The sequence below is a fragment of the Rhyacophila brunnea genome, unplaced genomic scaffold, assembly GCF_057557595.1.
Source record: "Rhyacophila brunnea isolate RB1 unplaced genomic scaffold, BYU_Rbru_1.0 scaffold_17, whole genome shotgun sequence".
Classification (NCBI taxonomy): domain Eukaryota; kingdom Metazoa; phylum Arthropoda; class Insecta; order Trichoptera; family Rhyacophilidae; genus Rhyacophila; species Rhyacophila brunnea.
In genome coordinates this window covers 33,172,543-33,196,940 of record NW_028232827.1, presented here as the reverse complement: position 1 = coordinate 33,196,940, position 24,398 = coordinate 33,172,543, and the positions used below count along the sequence as shown (strand labels likewise).

Genomic DNA, 24,398 nt, shown 5'->3' with positions numbered 1-24,398 from the left:
ACTGGCATGATTAAGGCGAATTCTTTGCCTCAATTTACGATCAAATGTGACTTCAACGCCATCTAAAGGCATCTACAGGCATCTACCATGAATTTCTAAAAATGTGTTACTAAAAACTTTCGTCGATCGCAACCAGATGGCAATAAAATATAAAATAAAATATTGTGTGTCGCCACATATTAAAAATCATAAGCTTGATAAAAATGCATTTAAATTTATTATATATTTACTTACCTATGTAAAAATATTTACAATTAATATTTTCCCCATAAAATATTTACAATTCTAACATATCTATTTGATTTGATTTAAAGTGTTTATGATTTTTACATTTTGTTTACCGTAGTTTTTTTTACAGTGGCAATACAAGGGTATCCTGTCCAGTCAATGAACCAGATTTTTTTACGTTGTCAATACGAATTAACCTCTTGAGACCCGAGATAGAACCAGTCATGAGAAAAAATATTTGTGCATTTTACTGTTCCATAAATATTATTAAGATCACAAAAAAAAATTAAAATATTTTTTTTACTATATATTAACTAAAATCCACTACGTGCACGTGTGTGCATCTCAGGTCACAATAGAGTACAATATTGGATACAGTACAAACAATGAAATGAAACAAAAACAATGTGATATCCATATAATGATACAATTTTATTAGAAAAATAATACAATAATCATAATAATATAATGGTGATTGGAAAATTATATTTATTTAGATTAAAAATATAGTACATTAACGGTCAAAACCCTAAAATACTACACATTAATAAGCGCACTTCAGGGAATAGGTTTAGGGACAACCATTCTTTGCTGTAGAAGTAGATCTGTGTTTACTCAGTGTGTTATTGAAGCTAATGGTGAAGAGTTTCTTGGATGACCTTGTATCGATGATGATACTGATGGCTAAGTGACTTTCATACCAAATCGTAGGGTTTGCAAGTCTGATTTTCCATGACTATGAAGTATTCCAATCACAGTGAATATTTTCTTTCCTATAAGTTTGCATGTACAATGAGCAAACAATTTCATGTCCATGTCCAACAAGTCCATGTCCACAGTGGTCAAAGATCCTCACAGTTTACATGCTTGATGTCCTGTGAAGGCAAACACACCACTGTGAAGATTAATGCGGCTCATCGACTTGTAATCAGTATTTTACAACAGCTGACTGAGTGATGCATATCGTTCTTCGTCTTCTTTGAATCATAACACGTATTGGCCTGAAATAACGAATCGGTGAGGTTGAAGCTGGTAAAAAAGTCATATGTGTAGACGTACAAGGGGAGTTGTTGGGAAGCCAACGTAACATCACAGCGTTGCATTGAGATTGTATCGTATCTTCATCAGATAGGTAGGATTCACTTCCCCACATGGAGAATAATTTATAGAGCAATTGGAGTCCAGCACCCAATAAACCATATATGGCCATGAACTGAACTCTTCAGCTCAGCATCATTCGTCTTATTAGGCTCAGCGTACTGAAACAATAGAAAATACAATACTATGAATTAATCGATACATTTATTCCTATTTATTAAGTATTCAACACCAGGAATATAAATACTAATGGCCAATAGTATTAATCACTAGGTATATTAAGTATATTAATTATTCTGTCCATCGAATCCTCAATATGGAGATCACAAAGCCCTTTCATCACAAACTGTATCAATTTAATTGGTACTTAATTGATTTTTTAGCAGTGCATGCACTTGCCTAATAAAATGATAAGTTTGATATTTATGACTAAATGATAAAGTAATATAATATGAGCATTGATACCTTATGGTTTCATAAGCCAGGATAGGATCCTGGATTGTGATTTTGAAGGATGTATCTCAGCCTCTAGCAGTGAGTAAAGTTCACTGGTTCTCCAGAATAAAGTCATCATCTGGGCCCAGGAGATGAATGTGAACATCATTACTGTCGTCAGGGTTATATCCTCCACCAACTTCGACATCATTATCATTCAAAATATCACCAATATGCTGGCTATTCAAGGATTCGTCTAAATGTAAACAAAAAACATAACCTCAATAAATCAGATATACTAATGTCAAAATATATCACTCTAGACCTGAGTTACTCATGTGTGTACCGAATTTTGAAACTATGGTATAATATTTTACAAAAGTGTAAAGATAATTTAAAGTATACGGAATATTACTATGATTCATTGTGAAACTAAATACATCATTGGTTTTTAATATAAATAAATATTAATATTTAATTAAAAGCACTTACTTGTCAGAGTTGACTTTTTAGCCGCCATTTTTGTCTTGTGCAAATATCCATAACTTCAAAGTCAAAATAACAATTTATTTTAAAACTACATAGGCTAGTGTTTTGCTCTAGTGGTAGAAAAATATACTATCTATACCACTGTAGTCAAATGCGGTTCAAGTATCCATTCAAATCATTACTAAAAAATATTTAAATAACGTCCACATATGTGTACCTCAGGACGCAAGAGGTTAATATAAATATTTTTCAACAGTAAAATTCATTTATAGTAGTAAATGAACATTTAAGTACAAATGTTTATAAGATTGAGTTTAATCTTGTACAATTGACAATTACATCGAATTTCTACTAGAGGTGGAATAAAAGAATGATATGAAATGAATAGCAAAACAAATGCCATTCGAATTATTATTAAACAAAATAAGGAATATACAGTTGTACTTGGTTATTACTAGGAAGGTTGGACCGGCTGAATGTGCTCGTTATAAGCGGTACTCGTTATATCAGAGAATAGGTATTTTTATTGTAGGCGAAAACAACAATTAGACACTTAACTAGTGTCATAAACGTAATCTGTCCCCGGTGGCATCCTGTCCGATCGGATTTTATTGCTTAGGGTCGAAATGTCTTTAAACGATCAACACATTACCAGTATTTTAGCTCGGTATATCCGATAAGTATCTCGTTATAACAGTGAATAAAAATGTACGGAGAAAATCATATACCAAATGTCAACGACTGTTTCCTCATTACATCCGAGATCTCGCTATGTCCGAGATTGTAATAACCGAGTTCGACTGTAGTTATAATTATAACAATTTCGATATTATATAGACATCCCAATTCATTTCGTTTCAACCATGTCCGATCCTAATGGGTTCATATGGGCCTCCACAGAGTGGACGGTTTGTATTAACTAACTAACTATATCTGAGATAAGAATAAAGTAAGACACGCAACGAATTGAATAAAAAAGAAGTTGGAGGTAAGAAAAAACGTAAATAAACATGCGAACAAATCTTGATAAGCAAACCCAAGGACAAAATAAGTGACAAATTAAAAAAAAAATTGTAAAACGTAAGAAAAAAATTTAGAATTTGAAGTAAGTGCACCACTGATTACATAATATTCTAAGAAAAAGACAGAACGTTATTTCTTTGAAAAAATCTAATGTCGATTTTAAAGAACAGTGCAAGATAAAATAAAAGATAGTTTTATTTATTTTACCTATAAATGTGTAAGTGAAATGGATTTGGAGATATAAAAAGAAACCTTATTGGCCCAGTGGTTTCTAGGTGTGGACTTTTGTAATTCCCTGAAGATCTCGAATAAATAATTAAAAATTATCAACACCTATACCATATTCCTAGGTATCTACTATGATTGAAAAGTAGATCTTAATTTTTTGTATTTATGATTGCTTCATAAAAAAACAATATTTACGACTTTATGATGTAGCAGATAAATGAGCAACTAAATAGTGATCCAAATATTATGAAAAGTTCAACTATCAAAGCATCACGGCATAAAATTAGTAATACCACGGTTATACACAATTTATTGTACCTACCTATTGTTATAATTTTCTTAGTTCATTTAATCGTTTTTAATTTAATTTATTTTCAAATTCACCTCTTATGTGTTCATTCACTGAATTGTTTACCCTATATTTTATGGAGACTAATAATAACTTCTATTTTCTACATACTAAATTATCAACCTCCACTTTTTGACAGGACGGCATACAGTTATATAGGCACGTAGATAATAATTTTAAGGCCGTAGACAGGAATGAACGTTTGATGGCCCAAATATAGTACAATAGTATGTATGTAATTAAAATTAGGGTACAAGTCGGTTATCCTGGATACAGCGGCAAAGACATTTTGAAAATAGCCTATATACTGGATTATTTGTTAGGATTACCTAATCTAACTTAAACTAACCCAAACTAACAAATAATCCAGTATATCGGCTATTTTCAAAATGTGTTTGCCGCTGTATCCAGGATAAACATATAGAACAAAAGTTAGTGAAGTGGAAGTTTGTCGAGGCTGTTTTGATCGGGTTAATTTGTCTTTGAATAATATTGTGACTAGAAATTTGAACAATTCTTATTATTTTTAACATTGTATATTGTTCATAATTTTCGCGACTACCACGTGAATAGACGATTTTTTTTTACTTATAACATTTTAAACACTTAACATAAATATGGATAAATTGTACAGTTACTAGACAAAGATTAAATTTGATGTGTGTCAGAAGTATCTTAGGCATTTTCGCTCGTATGCTTTCTTTATATTATTATGAAACTATATTTATTTTAAAATCGCTTTATAAAAGGTAGGTACGTCAAAACAGTAATAAATATCTGAAATAATTACACAACACTATTTCAGAAAGTGGAGGTTGATATATGTAGTCCATTGACATATGCTCCAATATCGCAAACAAAAATTATTGACAGCAGAATTAACACAGTTTTTGTCTTCGTACCTGGCGAACCTTTATTTTCAATGTATGTGTGTGTGTATGTATTTTTTAATCTATGCAAGTACTGTTTCAAAAATAGTTCGATTTATTTCCGCGTTAGCAGCATATGTCGATAAAGTCTTGTCAAATATTCATTTTATTTACAATCGATTCGTTAATATACAAAAATACAAGATTAAATTTAAATAACTAGCCTAAAAATTATTAAATAATATTTTTAATAGAAACGCTAATCGTTTTTTGCGATAAATTAAGTCTGAACCGAGATGTTTCGATTTTAATTGCATGCTTTCTAACCTCTAAATCGATGTTTTTTAAATTTGAAAAAAAAGATATAAGGATATAATAAATTCCAATTAACGTTTAGCGTTTCCCTAGGTAATAGATTTACGTACATTTTTATCGTAATTTTGATAATAAATCTTATGTCATTCATTCTTACCACCCGATAGAAATGTACCGAATTTGACACGTATTTTTGGTATATAGAACTCCACGATACATCTTAATTTTTTATTTTATTTTTCTCATTACTTTTGAATATATATTTACCGATTAATAAACTTTTCTAGCTATTTTTCGATAACAACTTTACCTAGAGACATCACCTTAACTATTGAACGTATGATTTTATTTTATCGCGATTTTTAAAATACTTTTTGTACTGTCTACCGTGTCCCATTTTAGTGAATGTGAAAATTAATACTGATATCAATAACTATGGTGTGTGAGTTTAATGGTTTCTGTGATTTGGCGTTTCTTAATACTGTAGTTAAACATTTTAAAAACATTTCATAGTTTTATAGTGCGTAAATATGGAGGAAGAAAATGTGCGTACTAATGAGGAATTGGACTCAGATTATGACATGTCGGAAGAGGAATTGGAACAACATGAGACTGATCATGATGTTGACGATACGGACTCTGACGAGCCAATTGAATTTTTGCGGTCATGGAGAACTGGTCCGTATATTCCAATATTTCACGAATTCAATGATTGTCGATCTGGCGTGACATCGAACGACTTGGACGAATCCTCTCCCGAATGTCTTTTCTTTGAACATTTTTTGAATAAAAATATAATGTCGGAAATAGTGAACCAAACGAATACATTTTTTAACCATTCGTACAGTGCGGGAGACCTCGGACCGAAATCGCGGTCACACAATTGGACAGACACGTCAGTGCCGGAGTTGTATACATTTTTTGCCGTATCAATGCTGATGACTCGAAATAAGCACACGTCGATAGAGGAACATTGGAGTACCGATCCTTACCTGCATGCAGACATTTTTGGGAAAATAATGGCTAGAAATCGATACCAACTTATTTTACAAATGCTTCATTTTTCTGATCCTAGTGTGACTGCCTCAAATGATAGACTAGCTAAAATTAGATTACTGTTAGAACACACAAGAACAATTTTTAGGGAAACTATGATACCGTATCAGAATCTTTGCATAGATGAGAGCATAATCGTGTTTAAGGGTAGATTAATTTTTAAACAATTCATTCCTTCCAAAAGACATCGATTTGGAATAAAAATGTTTGTGATGTGTGACGTAATGACAGGATATATTATTGACTTTATAATTTATTGTGGGGAAGGGACTGACATACAAGACAATGAAAATCTCGGTATTTCCGGTGCGGTAGTGACAACGCTAATGAAAGACTATATCGGGAAAGGTCACACCTTATGGTGTGATAACTGGTATTCGAGTCCGGCGCTCTTTAAATACCTTCACTCTCACAAAACAAATGCTTGCGGTACAGTGAGAAAAAATCGTAAAGATATGCCAGAGTTCAGCAAACTGAAAAAGGGAGATACCGAGGCTAAGTACAATAGTCCACTTTTGGCTCTGAAATGGCACGATAGGAGGGATGTTCACATGCTATCCACCCTCCACGATGCATCATTTGGACCAACGGGAAAAGTGAACTATAGAACTGGCGAAAACATTGAAAAACCAAAATGTGTTATAGATTATAACAAAAATATGGGTATGGTAGATAAGTCCGACATGATGCTTAGCAACTTGTCGTGTATGAGAAAATCGATCAAGTGGTATAAAAAGGTCGCATTCCACATGATCGACTTATATTTATTAAATGCTTTTTATTTATATAAATTTATTAAATCTGACAAAAAAACATTGGGCGATTTTCAACTCTGTGTAATAAAACAACTAGTGGACAAATATTGTGTGAGAATTTCAAATGCACCCCTGCCTAAGCCGACAGCGTCAACTAGCGATAATCCCGTACGATTATTGCCCAAAAGTGCAACGGGACATTTGCCAGAATACATTTTACCGACACAAAATACCGATAAGCCTAGAAGAAGATGTTTCGTATGCGGGAATTCTAAAAAAAATCCGAAAAAAACAAAACTCTCTCGCTATATGTGCCCAACGTGTGATGTTGCGTTATGTCTGTCACCTTGCTTTAAAATATATCACACATCTAAAGAATTTTAAAATAGGTTTATTATTGTATTTGTTTTTTTTTTTAATATGTGAGTTCGTGTTAATTTATCAATAATATTCAATAAGTGAAGTGTTTATGTAGTTTAAATATATTAAAAGGGTCCCCTTTATATTTGTTTACGACTCAACCCGAAGACATTAATATGTGATTTATCGATATGCACTTGAAAATTAGTAACGCTCGATTCGTGGGAACGTATGCACAAGTGTCGAAATATTACACACCGCGCAGAGCTCTAACTATTTGCTACAAAATGGCGACCTGCTGTAAGTTCTTTCAAATTTGGATAGCATTCGTTTGTTCGAGTGTTTCTGATATTATAACTGATTTATTACGGTTTTTTAGTGTGTCGAAATTATCTTAATGGCTTTGGGTTCTCGACTGGAGCTGTGACATATTTTTTATTGCTTTTTTTAGTATAGAACAAAGACGATAATGAAATTCATGCGTAGTTATGGTGCGTCATACGATTTTTGAGGCAGGTGCCGGGTTAAAACACAATATAAAAACTTCGAATCACAATGGAATACGGTTAAAAACTTCGAAAAATCGCGAGAAAAGTATAAAAACACGATATAAAAACTTGAGATCGCATTAAAATATCGTAAAACACAGTAAAACTTCTAAAAAACGCGGGAATAGTATGAGAAAACACAATATAAAAACTTCAAATCACAATAGAATACGGTTAAAAACTTCGAAAAATCGCGATAAAAGTATTAAAACACAATACAAAAACTTCCAAACGCATTAAAATACCGTAAAACACAGTAAAACTTCTAAAAATCGCATGAAAAGTATGATAAATCGCGCGCGCGGAAATCGATTGTTTGCGATTTATGTACTTGTCCGAACTGGTAGGTATGACGTCATATTGATGTCACGTGACATACGAAAAAGTAGAATTCTGCAGTTTGTAAAGTTGAAATCTGTTTTGAAATGGTATAAAAATACACCCAAGTGTCCATAGATGGTGTTGCAATTCATAGTTGAAGCATAGACACACCAATAAACCCATACTACTAGAAAATGTACATATACGTCCATACTCCTGCATCCAAAAATCGCGCCGACGTACATATACGTCCATACTCCCGGAAAGGTTAATTGGAAGCCTTAACTAGCTTACTTTACAATACGAAATTATAAATATATAATAATGTGCACTCACACAGTTACCTATAGGTTGTAAGCGATTTTGTGACATTTTGTAACAAGAATGGGGTTGAAAAATTTATTTTTCTAGTAAATGTTTATAGTATAGTTTCTTTTGCGGTTCACTGTCAAAACTAGGCACAAAGTTAATTTTTAAGATCTCTTTGAATCCTTCTGCCAGAGCCGGTTCTTTAAATTTGTTCCTGGAAAAAAACAATTAGCGTTAGTAACGAGAATATATTTTGATGTAACTCAAGAAAGATATATTTTTCATTTACGACATAATGGCTAGACACCAATGGCGAAGGGTGAAGGTAGGCTGTTAAGATCCAACATAAATAGTGCACACTAAACTTTATCAGTCATACGTTTTCATTGAAATAAGACTACAATTTACAGATAGTGTTGGTTGGTTTATAAAATTCAATTAAACCCCGCCTAATCTAAGTCATAGTAGACAATAGTCAAAAAATATTAATTTATACTCATATTACTTTTGTCGGATCATTCATAGCATACATAAACCATTACGGTTCAGTTTAGGCAGGGTTCAATTGAATTTTACAACCTAACCAGCACCGTCTGCAAATTGTATACTTAGTTCAATGAAACTCAATATCACTGATAAAGTTTAGTGTGTACTATTTTTGTCGGATCTCCACAGTCTAACTCCACTCTTCGCCAGTGGTCTGAACACATACAATCAACGTATTAATATCGCTGAAATTCACTGTACACTGCTACTGAATTATTATGGAATCCATTATAATGTAACAATAATATTATCAGTAGATTTTAGTAGAAGCGTCGATCAAGGAATGACGTATTAAAGAAGAAACAGTGTTGCTATTTGAATAATAAATAAACTTTTATTATTATTCAATTTATATTGTGCCGTTTGCATATTTTTACCATTGTATGACAATTAAAAAATATGTATGTGAACTGGACTGTGTATGCATCTCAGCGGGTCTATTCTATACAAAAGGCTGCTTTCGTCCGCTAAAACCGCTAACTAGGGTATGTTTGTATCAAATTATTAACACATATTGTAACAATTATAATTAGCCGGTATTAATTGTTGCAATAAATGATATATTTTAACGGCATGCCCCCTGCCTGTGCTAAAATTTAGAGCATGAGCGATATAGAGAGAGAGCGAGAGAGAGACAGTTTCGACTGATTAACTGATTACAATACAATTACAATTATAATATTTCAATATAAAATGTATGTAACAAATACTAACACATTATCACGTTAGCGGTCGATAGTCGCCTTTTGTATAGAATAGACCCGCAGGAGTGTATTGTTCCATGCGGTAGTCGACATGATGTCTACACATAAATATTAGGTCCGATTACAGTAAACAATAAACCAACTCACTTGTACATGTTAAATACGACGTCTTTGACGACAGAGTGTGTGGTGTCAGTGAGTTGCCGGTACTTGTTGTTATGCTGCGAATGAGCTAAGGACACGTCCATGAAGAAGCACCTACACGATAAACCGTTCTTGGATGCCAGGCTCACCCACTTTGCACGCGACTTCACGTCAGGGTTTGTGCTATCCGCTATTATGCTCTGGCCATTCTGCAATAACAAAGAGGGGCGAATCGTCAAATTATTATACGTCAGGTTATCAGTTACCTACTTTGCGAGCTTGCACCTCTAAAATAATATATAGATGTCCATTTGTGTAGTTATTTACCTAGGTAGATTAACAGAATACATACTGAAATTCAGATGATGATGATTGAACTAATACAAGTCGCCGCATCCAAATATATATATGTTTTGAGAGGTTACGTGCGACTCTCGCTAGGTAGATGTGCGCGGTCTTCATGTGCAAACAACGTTCCTAGAAGATTTGATTTATGGCTGTGCGGCATATGAGGCGAGTTTAGATGTGAGACCTGGCTAAATGTTTTCAACATTCTGTAAATGACGTCTTGTTTTCAAATAATAAAATAAAAATTAAAATTCATTTATGATTTATTAATGTTTTTAGTATTTGTATTTGAATGACAAGTCAGGCCAAAACATTCAAATTAAATATGTTGCTATGAAAATTTAACACACAAAAGTCCACGGAATGTAATCCAAAGTTAGAAATAAACTTGCAAAGTATGTACATAATTACATGTTTCAAAGTGTGAAAATGTAAAATGTGAAAACTGTTCTCAGCTAAATTTTTAATTACATGTCACATATACTGTCTTGTTAAATCATCAAACCAACAATTAATTATGTTTTGTTTTGATCGTTTCAATCAATAAAGATTGGATGACTGCGCCGGTCAAGAAAATAAAGACAACTAATAGAGTAGAGTACCAGTAGAGCCTGTGTTTGCTGTACCACTTTGATAACTCTTGACAGATTCAGACGGAGAGGGTTGGAGGAAGCCAGAATACGTGCAATATCAAAGTTCAAAGAGACTAAAGATTTAAACACACTAAAGGCATTTTGATAACATATAACAACCAACCTTAATAGCTTTAACGGCTTCAGATTCACATTTCACCGAGGAATTCAATAGGTCCCGGCATATAACCTTGTACTTCCCCTTCGAAGTCTTCTCCATTTGTTTTGATATTGATGATTTCCCACTACCCGGAAATCCGACCATCACAATGACCTTAAAAATAATTACACAAATATATTTAATACATTAAAATAACACTCAATATTACATTTTCTATATCATAACACGACTGTTTCTCTTTTCTATTCTGATATAACAATAACACGAAATGACGAAATCCCAGCCAACTATCTGGCCTGAGTGAACACAGCATTTAAAGAATACAATGCTGTCAATGATGAAACAAGGATGTTAATTCGGATTGTAACTTTAATTTTTTCTGGTTTTCCGAATTGTTCCACATGCATTGGTTAGGTTTTTATGTAGGTGCTCTAATAACTTTGTGCTGGTATACTAGTTATCTACCAAAAGGTTGTGACCGTCACCATTATAATATCCGAGCAATATGGAAACAATTACTCCTTATATTCCAAGATTATATTCGTTAGTAATGTCTGTTCCGTTTCCAAAATCTACTATGTAGCCCGTCAATACGTCAACTCAAACAAAAAAATTAATTTTAATAAACGGCTGCTCGTAATGAAACACCCCACAGGAGGCGATGTGAAATCGTGAAGGATTTAAAAGTCCTAAAGGGAAAATTCAGACTGTTAATGTCGAAGTACCTAATCAAATATTTGCCTTCCATTATCTCGCAAAGTAGATTGGCAGCATACATTTTTTTACATTTTCTTCTGAAAACCACGAAGAATCAATTGCGGAAAAATTCAGATTGATAGGACCAATAAAAAGATAAGCGAGTCATAAACAAGCCTCTAGTGGCATAATCTAAATGATCTGCATCTGCCTCCGGTGAGCTCTGTAGTGTTAGAACACATTGTATTTTGGTTGATTGATCGAAAAAGGTATGCACTGTCGCCTCGAGTGGTTTTTGAACCATAGACATCTGGGTATATGCATACAAATTCCATTATTTCATAAATGTCAGCAAATGGGAGCATATGGACACCATGTGGTGCCTCCAAGAATCCCTGTCGCTGCCAGCCTTCTTGCTTTGTCCTAGGTAATTGCAGCATCTCGTGGCTCCGCCATATACACCCGGTAGATAGTATTTAACGACTTGTCATCACACTGGAATACGATTAGCTTGAAGAACAGGCAGGCTAGGTTGAAATTCTCTTAAAGCATTCGTAGCACATGCCCGAGCTAAGTCCTACGTCACTTAAATTCGGAATTCATATATCCTTGTTTTTCGTAAATGCATACCACTGAACATCTGTATCCATCATAATAATTTGTTCTCGAAACAGTCTATGGTTACTCTGCGCCTTTGTAAAATGCTATACTCATTCATTACCATAAATCAGCACATTAGCACCTCCTTAGTTCATATTCGCACCTCAGACACAATGGAATAAAATATATTCACTTCAAAAATATAATTTGATCAATTACCTCTTGATTATTGACTTTCAGTTCCTTATTGCTAATAGCTATGTCTATTAATTTTGGATCGAAGCTGGGGGGTTTGTGTACCGGTTCCTTTGAGCCCCTGTAGTGGGCCTCAGGCGTGCTAAATTTGATGCCAATATTCTCTGCGAACAGCCGATCAGCCAAAGAATGGTCCTTAGGTCTGCCGGCGGCATCTCCGCAGTAGAAACTCTCGGCTATGTCAATCTCCAAATTGTCATTCTTCTACAACAGAGAAATAAACATGTAAAACCTAAAAGTCTGTACACACACAAGTGGACAACATCGTAAACATGGCAATTCAGCTTGACTCGCCCATCCTCAGAAAAAAGTAAACAAAACTTAGGGCAACAAACCATCACAATCACTGCTGACCTGTTAATTATTATTTAATTACCACATTTAAATATGTTAATTATATCCAATGGCCAACTAACGCAAACGTGCCAGTCGCGGTGTCACTAAATGAGTTAAAACACTTTATGATAATTGAGGTGCTGAGGATTATACCAATACAAGTGCACCGGTGACTAAGTTAAGTAAATCAACTTCAAAGTTAAATAAGCGATTGCCAATTCTCGATACATGTAAGTTGTACGTATGCAGTTGGCCATAGAATACTTTTTCGTGAGCCGTTGTCCTTGAAACACGTGTTCATATAGCATTTAATCAAATGTCGAGTTGCTTGTTGAATATTTCACTGTGGACAATATAAACAAAGCCATGCAGCAAAAAGTATGCTGGACTCATTCAAGAGGAGCGTGCCAGGATTCAAAACTGGAGGAAAGCGGCTTTGGACAGACCTAGATGAAGGCGAATGGCACATAGGATTTTAGCACCAGGAAAATGAACACGATATTGTATACAGGCGGACCTCGACTTACGAACGTTCGACTTTCGCACAATTCGCTATTTCGCACATTTCAAAAAAAATCGTTTTTTTAAAACGTCGCGCTGGCCGTGGGGTTAAGATATCCCCTTCTCGCTCGCTCACAAGCAAGTGCATTTCTTGCGTCACTTGCATCCTGCTCGCACCCGTCACTTTGCTTGTGAGCTAGCTAGGATAGGTTTAGTCTTGCGCAGGAGCGCATGCGGGCGTTGTCGTGTTGTGCGTTTTGCTAATTTTCTTCATTTGAAATATTTCACCATAAAAATTTATAAACATAAGTGAGAAACGGAAAAACTGCAGTGTTGATACGAACAAAAAGAAATCAAGGACATATAAACTTCACATGACGTTCTGATTGCGGTGAATCTTTTGCTTCAATCGGACGTTCGTATGATACAAATAGGTCTACTACGATTTGTTCAATTTTGAAAAATAAAAATGAACTTAAGGAATACGTTCAAAATTGTGGAAATATATTATCTTTAAAGGTTGTTTCCAAAAGACACGGCATAGTTATGGATGAAATGGAAAAATATTTGTCATCATGGATCGAGGACCAACATCAAAAAGATGTCCCTCTGAATATTTCAATTAGTCAAGCGAAGGCTCTTAGTTTGTACAAAGATTGGAAGGCTAGAAAAAGAAGATTCTAACACAATTTTTCAAGCAAGTAACAGTTGGTTTATATTTAAATTCACTGGAGAATCGGCTGATGCGGATAAAGATGCTGCAAAAGAATTTATTTCCTCATTATCCAAAATTATTGAAGATGGAGAATATTCCTCTAGCCAAATATTTAATGTAGATGACACAGGTTTATTTTGGAAAAAATACCTAGTCGTACATTCTTATCTAAGGAAGAATCAGTTGATAAACCTTCTAAAAACCGATTGACATTGCTTCTTGGTGGAAACTTGGCTGGTGATTTAAAATTGATGCCAATGTTAATTTATCAATCAGAAAATCCTAGAGCATTGAAAGGAAAGGATAAAGAATTGCTTCCAGTAATCAAATAAAAAAGCCTGGGTTTACTGCGTTAATATTAAAAGATTGGTTCACTTTACATTTCGTGCCAACAGTTAAGCAATTTTGTAAAGTTAATGATTTACCATTTAAAATATTTTATTTAAAATAAGAAAAAGAAGAGTGGCAAACAGTTAACTCTTGATAACCTTTTAAGGGAAACACCCGCATACCCCACTTTAACATGTCTCTTAAACATCTTATATTTACTTGATAAATAAATATTTCAAAATACACACAATTTTTTTTTTTTTTACTTCCCTCTACTTTCGAACATTCAACATTCGCACACCTTTTCAGGAACCAATTATGTGCGAAAGTCGAGGTCCTCCTGTATACAAAAAAGGTGGGAGCGGGAAGGTGGACAGGAAATAATTGGTGTAATCAAATTCTTTACCATGTGGACCAGCGTGTCCCACATTCCAGTGGACGGTTTCCGATAGATGAGTTTCCCCGATGATATGAACACCTGGACAGGCACGCCGAGCTTTGCGATCAGGTTCTCCATTTTTCTTTTGAACTCGTCTATTGTAATTTTGCCACTGCCTATCCTGGCCTGGTTTGTAAAGAAAGCGATCTTGTATCCGGACGAGTGGCACTCCTTCAGCTTGCCTGGCACTTCCGGGAAGGCGATTTGCCAATCGTCAGCATTTTTAGGGAAGACATTCCCCGATTTAGTCTTTATAATTGTTCCATCAATGTCGTAAGCTGCAATCTAAAAATAGCAACTGACATTTTAGGTTATATTATATAACATGGGGAAAAGCTTTAGAAATAATAAAATAATATCTATTAGAAAATATTGAGTTGAGTGGGATTCAAAAATGTATTTATCGCTTGCCAAACAAGGGCTCTTAATTAATAATTATTATCTACCAAAATTTCGTTATGTTTTTACGAATATTGAACCAATTAGTAATGTCTTGTTAAATTTACAAAGATGGTAGTTATTATTGACGTAATTTTAAAACATCCAAGAGTGTAATTAATAAGTAATACATATCTGCATGTTTAGTATTTGGGTCGGCAGTTTAGTGGTACCCAAGAGCCTTAACTAAGTTTTTTTCTAGAAATATTTCCTTTAAGTATGTTTCCGAGGTAAGTACTTTCAAATCCTACGTTTTTAAATTTTATGTAAATATCGTAATTTTTTTGAATAAAAAATGTTAGGGGTAAAAACATTTCTGGTTGACTTCCCGGAATGTTGGTCATAAAGTTAAAGCCATAATAAAGCAAAATATGTATTTCTATACAAATCCATATAATTTCAATAGTATCAGTCAGAAAAAAAATATGAAATCTTAAAATTTAAATTACATTTTAACCGGTTAGATGCCACGACCGTATATATACGGTCTACAATTCCGTGGGCGCAGTGCCGGCCATAGTAAATGACCGTATATATACGGTCCACTTTGACACCTATTTTTACTATCCAATGACAATTATTTTAATAATAGAAGCATATGGTAAACACAGCAACATCTCTTGGAATCATGGTGTAATATTTTTGTATTTGCAAAAACATTTTTCTGTTTTAAAATCAGTGTTTTAAAATAGCTTCATCTCGTTACCGATATGTGTCGCTCAGCAGGGTTGACACACACGTGTTGACAATATCAGTCAGTTGTCTTGTAATATTTGCATTGCTAACCTAACTTTGTTTTACGGGTGGAATACTGGAATATTGTGATTTTATAATTTATTTCTTTTATGACAGTTTTATAATCGTGTGTAAGTTTTTGTGAAATATTTGGTTTTGATTTTTTTAATAAATGGCGAAGCAGGTGACAAATAGTGCATTTATTTGGTAAGTCTATATGATACACTATTAATTTATTGCCAAAAAATATATATTTATTAGGTTTTATTTTTTAAAAGAAAATCGCGGCCTTTCATGCACGGCCATACTAAAACTCCCGGCATATAACAGGTTAAAAACAAAAAAATAAATGCTGGAAAAGCACTACTGATAAAATCTTATAGGTTAACACTCGTTTCATACACTGCGAATATTATCACATGAGAATTTTCTGTTGAGCGTAGAATTGTATAGATAAGGGGTAGTCAACCTGGTACCTACCGCCTACTAGTGGGCGTTCCAATCTTCATGGTGGGTGGTAGGGGTTTTAAAAACATTTTAAAAAATTGGCCTGTAAATTATTGAAATCGTGCCTCATTTGAAAAAAGTACATTATAGAGAAAAACTTTAAATTGAATAGTCCATAATATAGTGCAGTGTAAGTGTATTATGAATTGAATAGATTGACGACAATTTACCTTGGAACGAGAGATGACACCTTTCGACGTGAAGATGTAGAGCTTGCCGTTATCGATCTTCTCCATCGTATCCGCAAGAGTTGGATTCATTTTTTGTTCCTTTTCGCAACTAGATTCTGTACCATTCCAAGTCTTCAATTTCTTGCAGTGTTTAATGTCAGGCTTTGACCCCTGTTCCAACTGATCAAACACTCGTTTCAACGTGTTCGAAGAGCAAGGTTTCGGTTTGCTTTCTTCGTTACAATCAATCACAGGCACCTTCGGAATGTTTGATTTATCGTCCGAGACAAATTTCACCTCATATATGAGCTGTGATAAAATTACCTCCAGATAATCCCCGTTAGTTATGGGTATTATATCACCCTCGACAATTTTAAAGCCGTTCACCCCGGATAGACTTTTCCCTATTTGTTTGACATAGGCGATTTGTTTTTCGAAATCGGCGACAACACTCACTAAAAAATAATAAAAGAAAAACTAAAAAAAATTGCAAAAGAAGTATAACTTCTTTGATATGTTCAGGGATAGTGAGCGGTTCTAAAGATTTTAGCTGTAACCCATAAAACACTAAGTAGTTATAGCAGAATCCGAAGATGATCTTGAAAGTAAAAATAATATATTATGCACATACCATTAATATAAATATATAATATAAATATCATTATACAAGAATGAAAAGAATGCTGCATAAATTACAACAAAAAAAAACAATTTGGCATTAAGGCTATACCTCAGTTGAGGCATGGTCTAAAAAGATCGTGGCTAGGCGATGCGCGGATTGCGGGTGCAAATGACGATTGCGGGTGCAAATGACGCATGCCAAGCGAAATATAATCTGTCATATAAATCCAACATGCGTCCATTTAATATTCTGTTTATAGTTCTATTAGTAACAATAATAATATATTCATTGACATGTTTTCTTTTTAAAGTAAATGGGTAATGTTTTTAGTCATCTTTACACGATTTAAGAATTAATTCCCCCGTCGCCATCACGAAACAAATTGACATATTCACACCTCAACGTTCGGTCTCCGATTACCAGCGAGTCCAAAATTTCGTCGCGCCTATAGTTGAAAATTATTTACTGTTTCACTGAAGTATCGTCTTAAGTAGTATGTATTGAAAAGATCCTGCAATTTTTTGTGTTTCACTAGAGCTTATTGTTAAGGGGGATGCTTCTACCTACCAGAGGCACCTAGCGGAAAAATACGAAGCTTGCAATTTGAGACTTTTTTGATAATCAACTAATAACTAAACAATAACTATATCAATTAAGTAATAAATATGTATCTGAAAACATTAAAAAAAAAATATTTTTTTTTTAAGTCAAAGATAAACTTACATTGTAAAAAAAATCTGAATTTGTTACATATTTATGTCCACAGATACATTATTATTACATTATATTTTATGGTCATATTTATTATTAAAATTTGGTTTATTAAGTTTTTTATGTTTTGACATAGAGATTTTTGACTAATTCATGGTTTGATTCAATCAATTTTTATAAAAATATAAATGTGTATAACTTGAAATCCTTTTTATTCATATGAAATCTTATTTAGGTATGGATATTATACGTCGTACTCACATTACGACACTAGCGGCCACCCTGACGTTCTTATAAAGTCATCGCAGTATAATACAAAATATAGCGACGTTGAATAACACACTAATTAGTATGTATGATGCCACATTGTTTTTTTAAGGGTTTAGAAAACATAAACGAAACGAAAAAATCAAGAACCGTGTGACTTCGAGATCGCGTAAGTCGGGGTATTACTGTATTTATATATTTATTAAATCTTGGGGTTATTTTATAGCCCACTGCAAAACAGAATATGAAAAAATTTCACTGAAATATCGACAAAATAAATCTGTATGCGGAATGTAGAAGGCGTTAAATCTAAAATCGCTACTTTTCAGGAGAGCCCAAGTAAGATTGATTTTTGGACCATTTTGTATGGGAGCTCCAATGTTCTGTGTGGAATTTAGTATTTCAGATGCATTCATTCGACATATCCTTTTTTTCATTTGTGCATATGGTTTATTTGGCATATTTAACTTGTAGTAAAACTATAATTTGTACTACATATAGCCAATGACATTATTAATGGACGACGCACTCAATACAGTAGCTAGCAAGTAAATTCGCATGTATAGGGAGACGCCACGCAATTTCCATTAGGCGATATCACGCATCGAGAATTTATAGCAATTTGACCTTTATTGTAATGGCGTTAGAGCAGTGTTTCTAATGTCAATGTTCATTTGAGCGAACCCGTTCGAACCGAACCATTCGGCAGACCCAACAAAAAGCATCAGGAATTTATAACAATATCACCTTTATTGTAATGGCGTTAGAACAGATTATGCCATTCGGCAGACCCGACAATAAAGTGAGTGTCATTTTCTTTTCCAGATGATTCGTCCATATTAATGTCATTGCATATAGCACATACTTTAGTTTCGGTTTTTTGAGCAAAACAGTGATCGATTTTACCATACATTTTATAACCAATGGTAAGATAGGAATCATTATTTCGATTTTGCCGATAGATGTCATTGTAAGTTGTGGTTGTTAGATATAATTTGTAATCAAATTACGCGAGCCGGAGATGATATTATACATGGCCCGGATTTTGGCAGTTATTTTTTAACGGCGATATTCAAACAGTTTTAACCACAAAATGTTAGATTGTGATCGGGTAAAAAATATTACTGGATTCTATAAGGAGGTTGATTGATTATTTATGATAATATAAGTACTTAAATGTTAAAAATAATTTTAACAAAAAAAATTTAATACAGCATTTTTATAATACAAATTGTTTTTTTGATGAAAATATATAGAAATATTACTACAAGTAAATATTTTTAAAATTATTTTTCCCGTAATTACACTATCCGTTGTATTTAAGTATGAGTACCTATATATTTTTTATTAAAAAGAAGAAAATCATGGATTTAAGAGTTAAGACCTATCACTCTCTTTATTTTACTCACAGAAATGTTTTATATCAATAACATAGCAATAATATTTAATTATTGATATAACTATTTTTTATTTGACTTATGAGTATTTTTTGACTAATCTGATAAGGGGCATAGAATCGCTAGGCCCCTCCCATTTTCAGCTGTGAGATGGCGATCCAAAGACGACATACATCAATCGGCATCAAATATTTTCACTTATTTGATTATGATTATAAAAGTAAAATTACAAAAATATTACTTAAAAACTCTACGCTTGCACTCGAAACAGAAAAAAATTCCGATGAATATTTATTCCAATAATGATAATTATTATAGTTTATAGTTCCAATAATGATAATTCCAATGCGACAACTTTATTTTTGGAGCACTAAAATTAAGATTTAAGAAACTATATTATATCCTGTATGTTGGTCACCACGGAGGATCTCAGATCATATTATTGCGCCACATTACCACAGCATATTATGACAAACAAGTAATGCTATATAGTCAGTCACAGTAATGCTTGAAAAATAGTATACTGTGTGCCAAAATAATGTGCTATATACTTGGCAAGTCAAATGGTTTCATTTAAATGCGCTCAACTAAACTATCTATATCGCAGGTTTCAAAACTGTTTTGCCTCGCCGGCCGATGTATTTCAAAGATTTTTTTAGCGACCCTCCCATTAACAACTTTTTACTCTAACAACAAAAATGAAAGTGTAGATTTTGAATACCAAAAAGCTAGTTTGGAAATATTAATTAAAACTTGAACGTACATAATTTTGAAATACACTTCTGAGAAAATATATTATAAACTCTTTTTGAAAAAAGTAAGACACCCGGCAGGAATCGAACCTGCATCTCTTGGGTTTACGCCCCGTGCGCATTGTCCACTGTGCTACTAGGTGACATACTAATTACGACAAATTTTAACTATTGGCCTTTTTAATACCTGTTCATCAGCGTTCTTCCAAATCAAGCTAATATAATATATCGTCTCTGTTCTGGCAGAACACACTAACTGGAGAATACTAGTTTTGAGTAATTTGACTTTGAAGTTGTTAAAATGTTTGAAATAATGGTCTATCATGTGAGTTTATTAAGTAATCGTAAAAAGGATGACCTTAAAATAAAGACTGTTTATTTATTAAGAAGGTTTCCAGACGGTAAAGTTTGAAATAAGGAACATTTTGGTACTAACTCAATATGTCATTTTTTCGAATTAGTGTTTTCTGCCAGAACAGTGACGATATTTTCTCAGAAGTGTTTTTCAAAATTATGTATGTTCAATAATTAGAATGGTACATTCTTAAATCTTGTGAATTATTCGTTGAATAAAAGAAATAGTTATTATAAATTAAAACTATTAAGATGAAACGACAGATATTTCATATAAATAATAGATTGAACTAGTATTACAAACATACTACATTGGCGTGAGGTTTGATAGTTTCGACAGGAAAAAAAAGTGAATAAGTGTTTGCTTAAAAGGAAACGACCAAGAAGAGATTCGCTCATCTGAGCGACCAAGACTATACACGCTTCCAGTTACTATGACCAATTATTTTTAGCGGTCTTGTCTTGCGATTTGTTGAATTTGGCGTGCACCATCACTATTAAAATTATTTTACAGTGATAATTTCCGTATCTAGTGTTGATAGAACAAAATTTATCGAAATTTAATTTATTCACAAACAAATAAATACAGATCAATGTGATTGAAAAATTAACAAGTAGGTACATTGCAATAATGGCTACCATTCCAAATCTGCCTTCATGTCTTTACAGCTTTGTTATTCTATTCTGCCAACATATCTGCAGGTGTCCACATATTGGATGGCACGTATATACATACTGTATTTAGAAAAATGAATATATTCTGCTGTTACAATATGTAAATTGTACGTAAAACATTTCACCGCGGACAGCATAAAGTCTCCAATTTTATTAGATTCAATATGAACAATAATTCAATTTCCAACTTTTGGCAAAATTCATTAATTCAAGAATGAAAACGTAACCTAACCTAACAAATAATCGAGTATTTCGGCTATTTTCAAAATTTGCTTGTTGTTGGCTTCTTGTAAAGTGTAAACCGACAAGAACTGTGTTTTATTTACATAAATTTTATCTCAGTACACGACCCAAAGCGGTTGGACGGTCTTTAATATACAGTTATATATTTCCGATACAACATTTCACGGTGAAGTGTGTTACGGCGAACTGCATACGTACAAGTTTCTGGACACGATTCTTATCGTGTCCAGAATATTGAATATTGATTATATCGAATATTGATATTTTGTATATGAGTGTCAATGACGAATTTACAAACAATTAAAAATGGCAAATTAATATCATATTAACTTTTTGCTTTTTTATGGACGCATGCATTCATAGGTATGAACACAAACTTCCAAAATACCATTTTGGACTTAAATGAAATGATTCTATGTGTATTGGTATTGTGATATCACATTTTCTACATCGCCCCTATCCCCTTTGTCAAAAATTATACCATTATATCAAACCCCCTCCGACGGCTTAAAGCACGATGTCATATATGGACAACCGGCAGGGCATAAAAGAAAGTATCGCCACTGGTATTGTATCGTGATATAGTGCAGGGATGGGCATACACGAGGTCAACAAAAGCCACATTCTGGATTTTCATATATATAAAGAGCCACACCATAGTCACGCTCTCACGTAGTATTAAATACACAAATTCAAATTAAATTACATTTCTACACAAATCTTAATTGCTAATATAAAGTATAAAAATACACATATAAGAAAACTCGCGAAAATACAAGTATAATGGCGAAAAAAAATACCAAGGTATATTTCTATCACGAGATATTGGGAGCAACGTTACTTCTAATTTTTCTATTGTGTGCGCGAATCATCAACGCATGAGCAGTGGCGTAACTAGGGTTGGTGTCACCCGGTGCGGTAAATTTACACCCCCCCCCCCCCACAAACACACATACTTACAATTTTTAATTAAAACTTTTATTTTAAGGTATTTATTAATTCCAGTGAATTTATATAATAATAACACTAACAATGATATTTTTTGAAATAAATAAAGAAAAAAAGTATTGATAAAATATATTAAGGCCTTATGCCGACAGAGAACCTAGCGTTAAAATACGAAGCTTGCAATTTGAGATTTTTTTTTGATAATTTACAATTTCAACTGTATTAATTAATAAATATGTCGCACCGTGAGTGTAAAACCAACGCATCTGCAAAAGACATGTTTTGGATATATTAGGGTTTGAAGTCTTCGTTTTGTTAGGAGAAATAGATTTTCTAAAAAAAAAACATAATATTTGGTTTATATCTACATTATATTGCATGTTCTTTCAGTTACTTTACTTATACATGATCAGGTTCACGACTTCTGCAGTTGTTTTGCATTTAATCTCAAAATTGAAAAATTTGCAGATACGTTGGTTTTACACTCACGGTGCGATGTATCTGAAAACATTAAAAAGTTTTTTTTTTTAAGTCAAAGATAAACTTACAATTTTATTATTATTGTTAAAAATGTAATAAAATGTGAATTTGTTGCAGGGTCACATCTTATTATTACATTATATTTTATGGTCATATTTATTATTTTAGGATTATCTTCCTTTTTCTTTCACAAATAGAACCAAGGAGTATTATCATAGTAATAAAAATAACACTAAATAAATGACCTAGATCCAGATATAAGACTAAGCGGGTGAATTTTTGAAATTTCAAAGGTATCAAATTTTTGATCGAGTGATTGATTAAATAAACAATAATTACAGCATCGACAATAGTGAAAAGTTTTGCAACTTCACGATTTACGTAGGTAGCGAATTTTTAATGGTGAACAAAAAGCGTAGGTATGTTGTTTAATATTATGATTATCGTAAAAAATCCACTTTAATACATTATATTGTTTGTATTGTTCTAAATAATTGAGTTAAATATTATATCACTTACATAAATTTCACGAGAAATTTAACATTGCCATTCAAACAACACAGTAGAAAATATCACAATAAAAAATCATCGGTCAAATAACGGTGTTTTGTTACGCGGATTCAGAATATTGACGAAACGATTTTGGGCAGCAAAAGGGAAAGTGAACACAGATAATTAATCAATACACTGCGGATGCGGCATGACATACAGCCCAATAAGAAAACCTCATAATTTTTTCAACACTCGGCATAATATTACTGAAAAATATAGACCTGTCAGATATAATATTTAACACGACTTACATTGTTGTCTAGAACACGATATGTCAGTGATCGCGCAGTACGGATTGCGACCTACGATAATTTCCTTTAGATTGTGCAGGATAATAGGAGTGCACGCTCCTTTCACCTCCATTAAAAGGCATTCCTGCGACATATTTGATGGACACTGCCAATGCCATAGAGCCAATGCCAAACTGATCCTACAGTGTTGCCAAGTCAAAATTTAAAATTTCAGTAGAATGTGACAAAAAAATTCAGTAGATTTTACAAAATATCAGTAGATTTCAGATTCTGAATACCTACTCATTGAATGACCAATTCTTTTCTGGATTTTCAAAAAATTACACGTAAAGTAATTAACGTCTCGTTTTTTTAGAGTAAAATGCCGCGTAAGGTAATTAACGTCTCGTTTTTTTTAGAAAAAATTCAGAAAGTTCAAAAATAATTAGCGAGGGCTTCAAGAAATATTCCATTGCAAACTTATTTTCCAAATTTTCATTGCATTTCATTTCATTTCAGTGCATTAATCATGTCAAGTTTACTATTAACATAATCATGAATTTACTC

At 33.1% G+C, this 24,398-nt stretch overlaps 1 protein-coding gene and 1 long non-coding RNA gene across 2 annotated transcripts; both read right to left on the bottom strand.

Moving 5' to 3' along the window:
* Positions 1 to 462: 462 nt before the first annotated feature.
* Positions 463 to 2,480, bottom strand: LOC147073975 (uncharacterized). Its single transcript, XR_015070348.1, has 3 exons — positions 2,254 to 2,480; positions 1,792 to 2,017; positions 463 to 1,487 (listed from the first exon to the last, which is right to left on the bottom strand). It is a non-coding gene; the product is annotated as an uncharacterized LOC147073975 (long non-coding RNA).
* Positions 2,481 to 5,560: 3,080 nt separating this feature from the next.
* On the bottom strand, positions 5,561 to 24,027 carry PNKP (Polynucleotide kinase 3'-phosphatase). Its single transcript, XM_085944288.1, has 7 exons — positions 23,853 to 24,027; positions 16,601 to 17,055; positions 14,718 to 15,035; positions 12,394 to 12,633; positions 10,882 to 11,031; positions 9,781 to 9,986; positions 5,561 to 8,597 (listed from the first exon to the last, which is right to left on the bottom strand). The coding sequence occupies exons 1-7, from the start codon at positions 23,983 to 23,985 to the stop codon at positions 8,474 to 8,476; spliced, it is 1,626 nt and encodes a 541-aa protein (XP_085800414.1). The 5' UTR covers positions 23,986 to 24,027; the 3' UTR covers positions 5,561 to 8,473.
* Between the last annotated feature and the right edge of the window lie 371 nt (positions 24,028 to 24,398).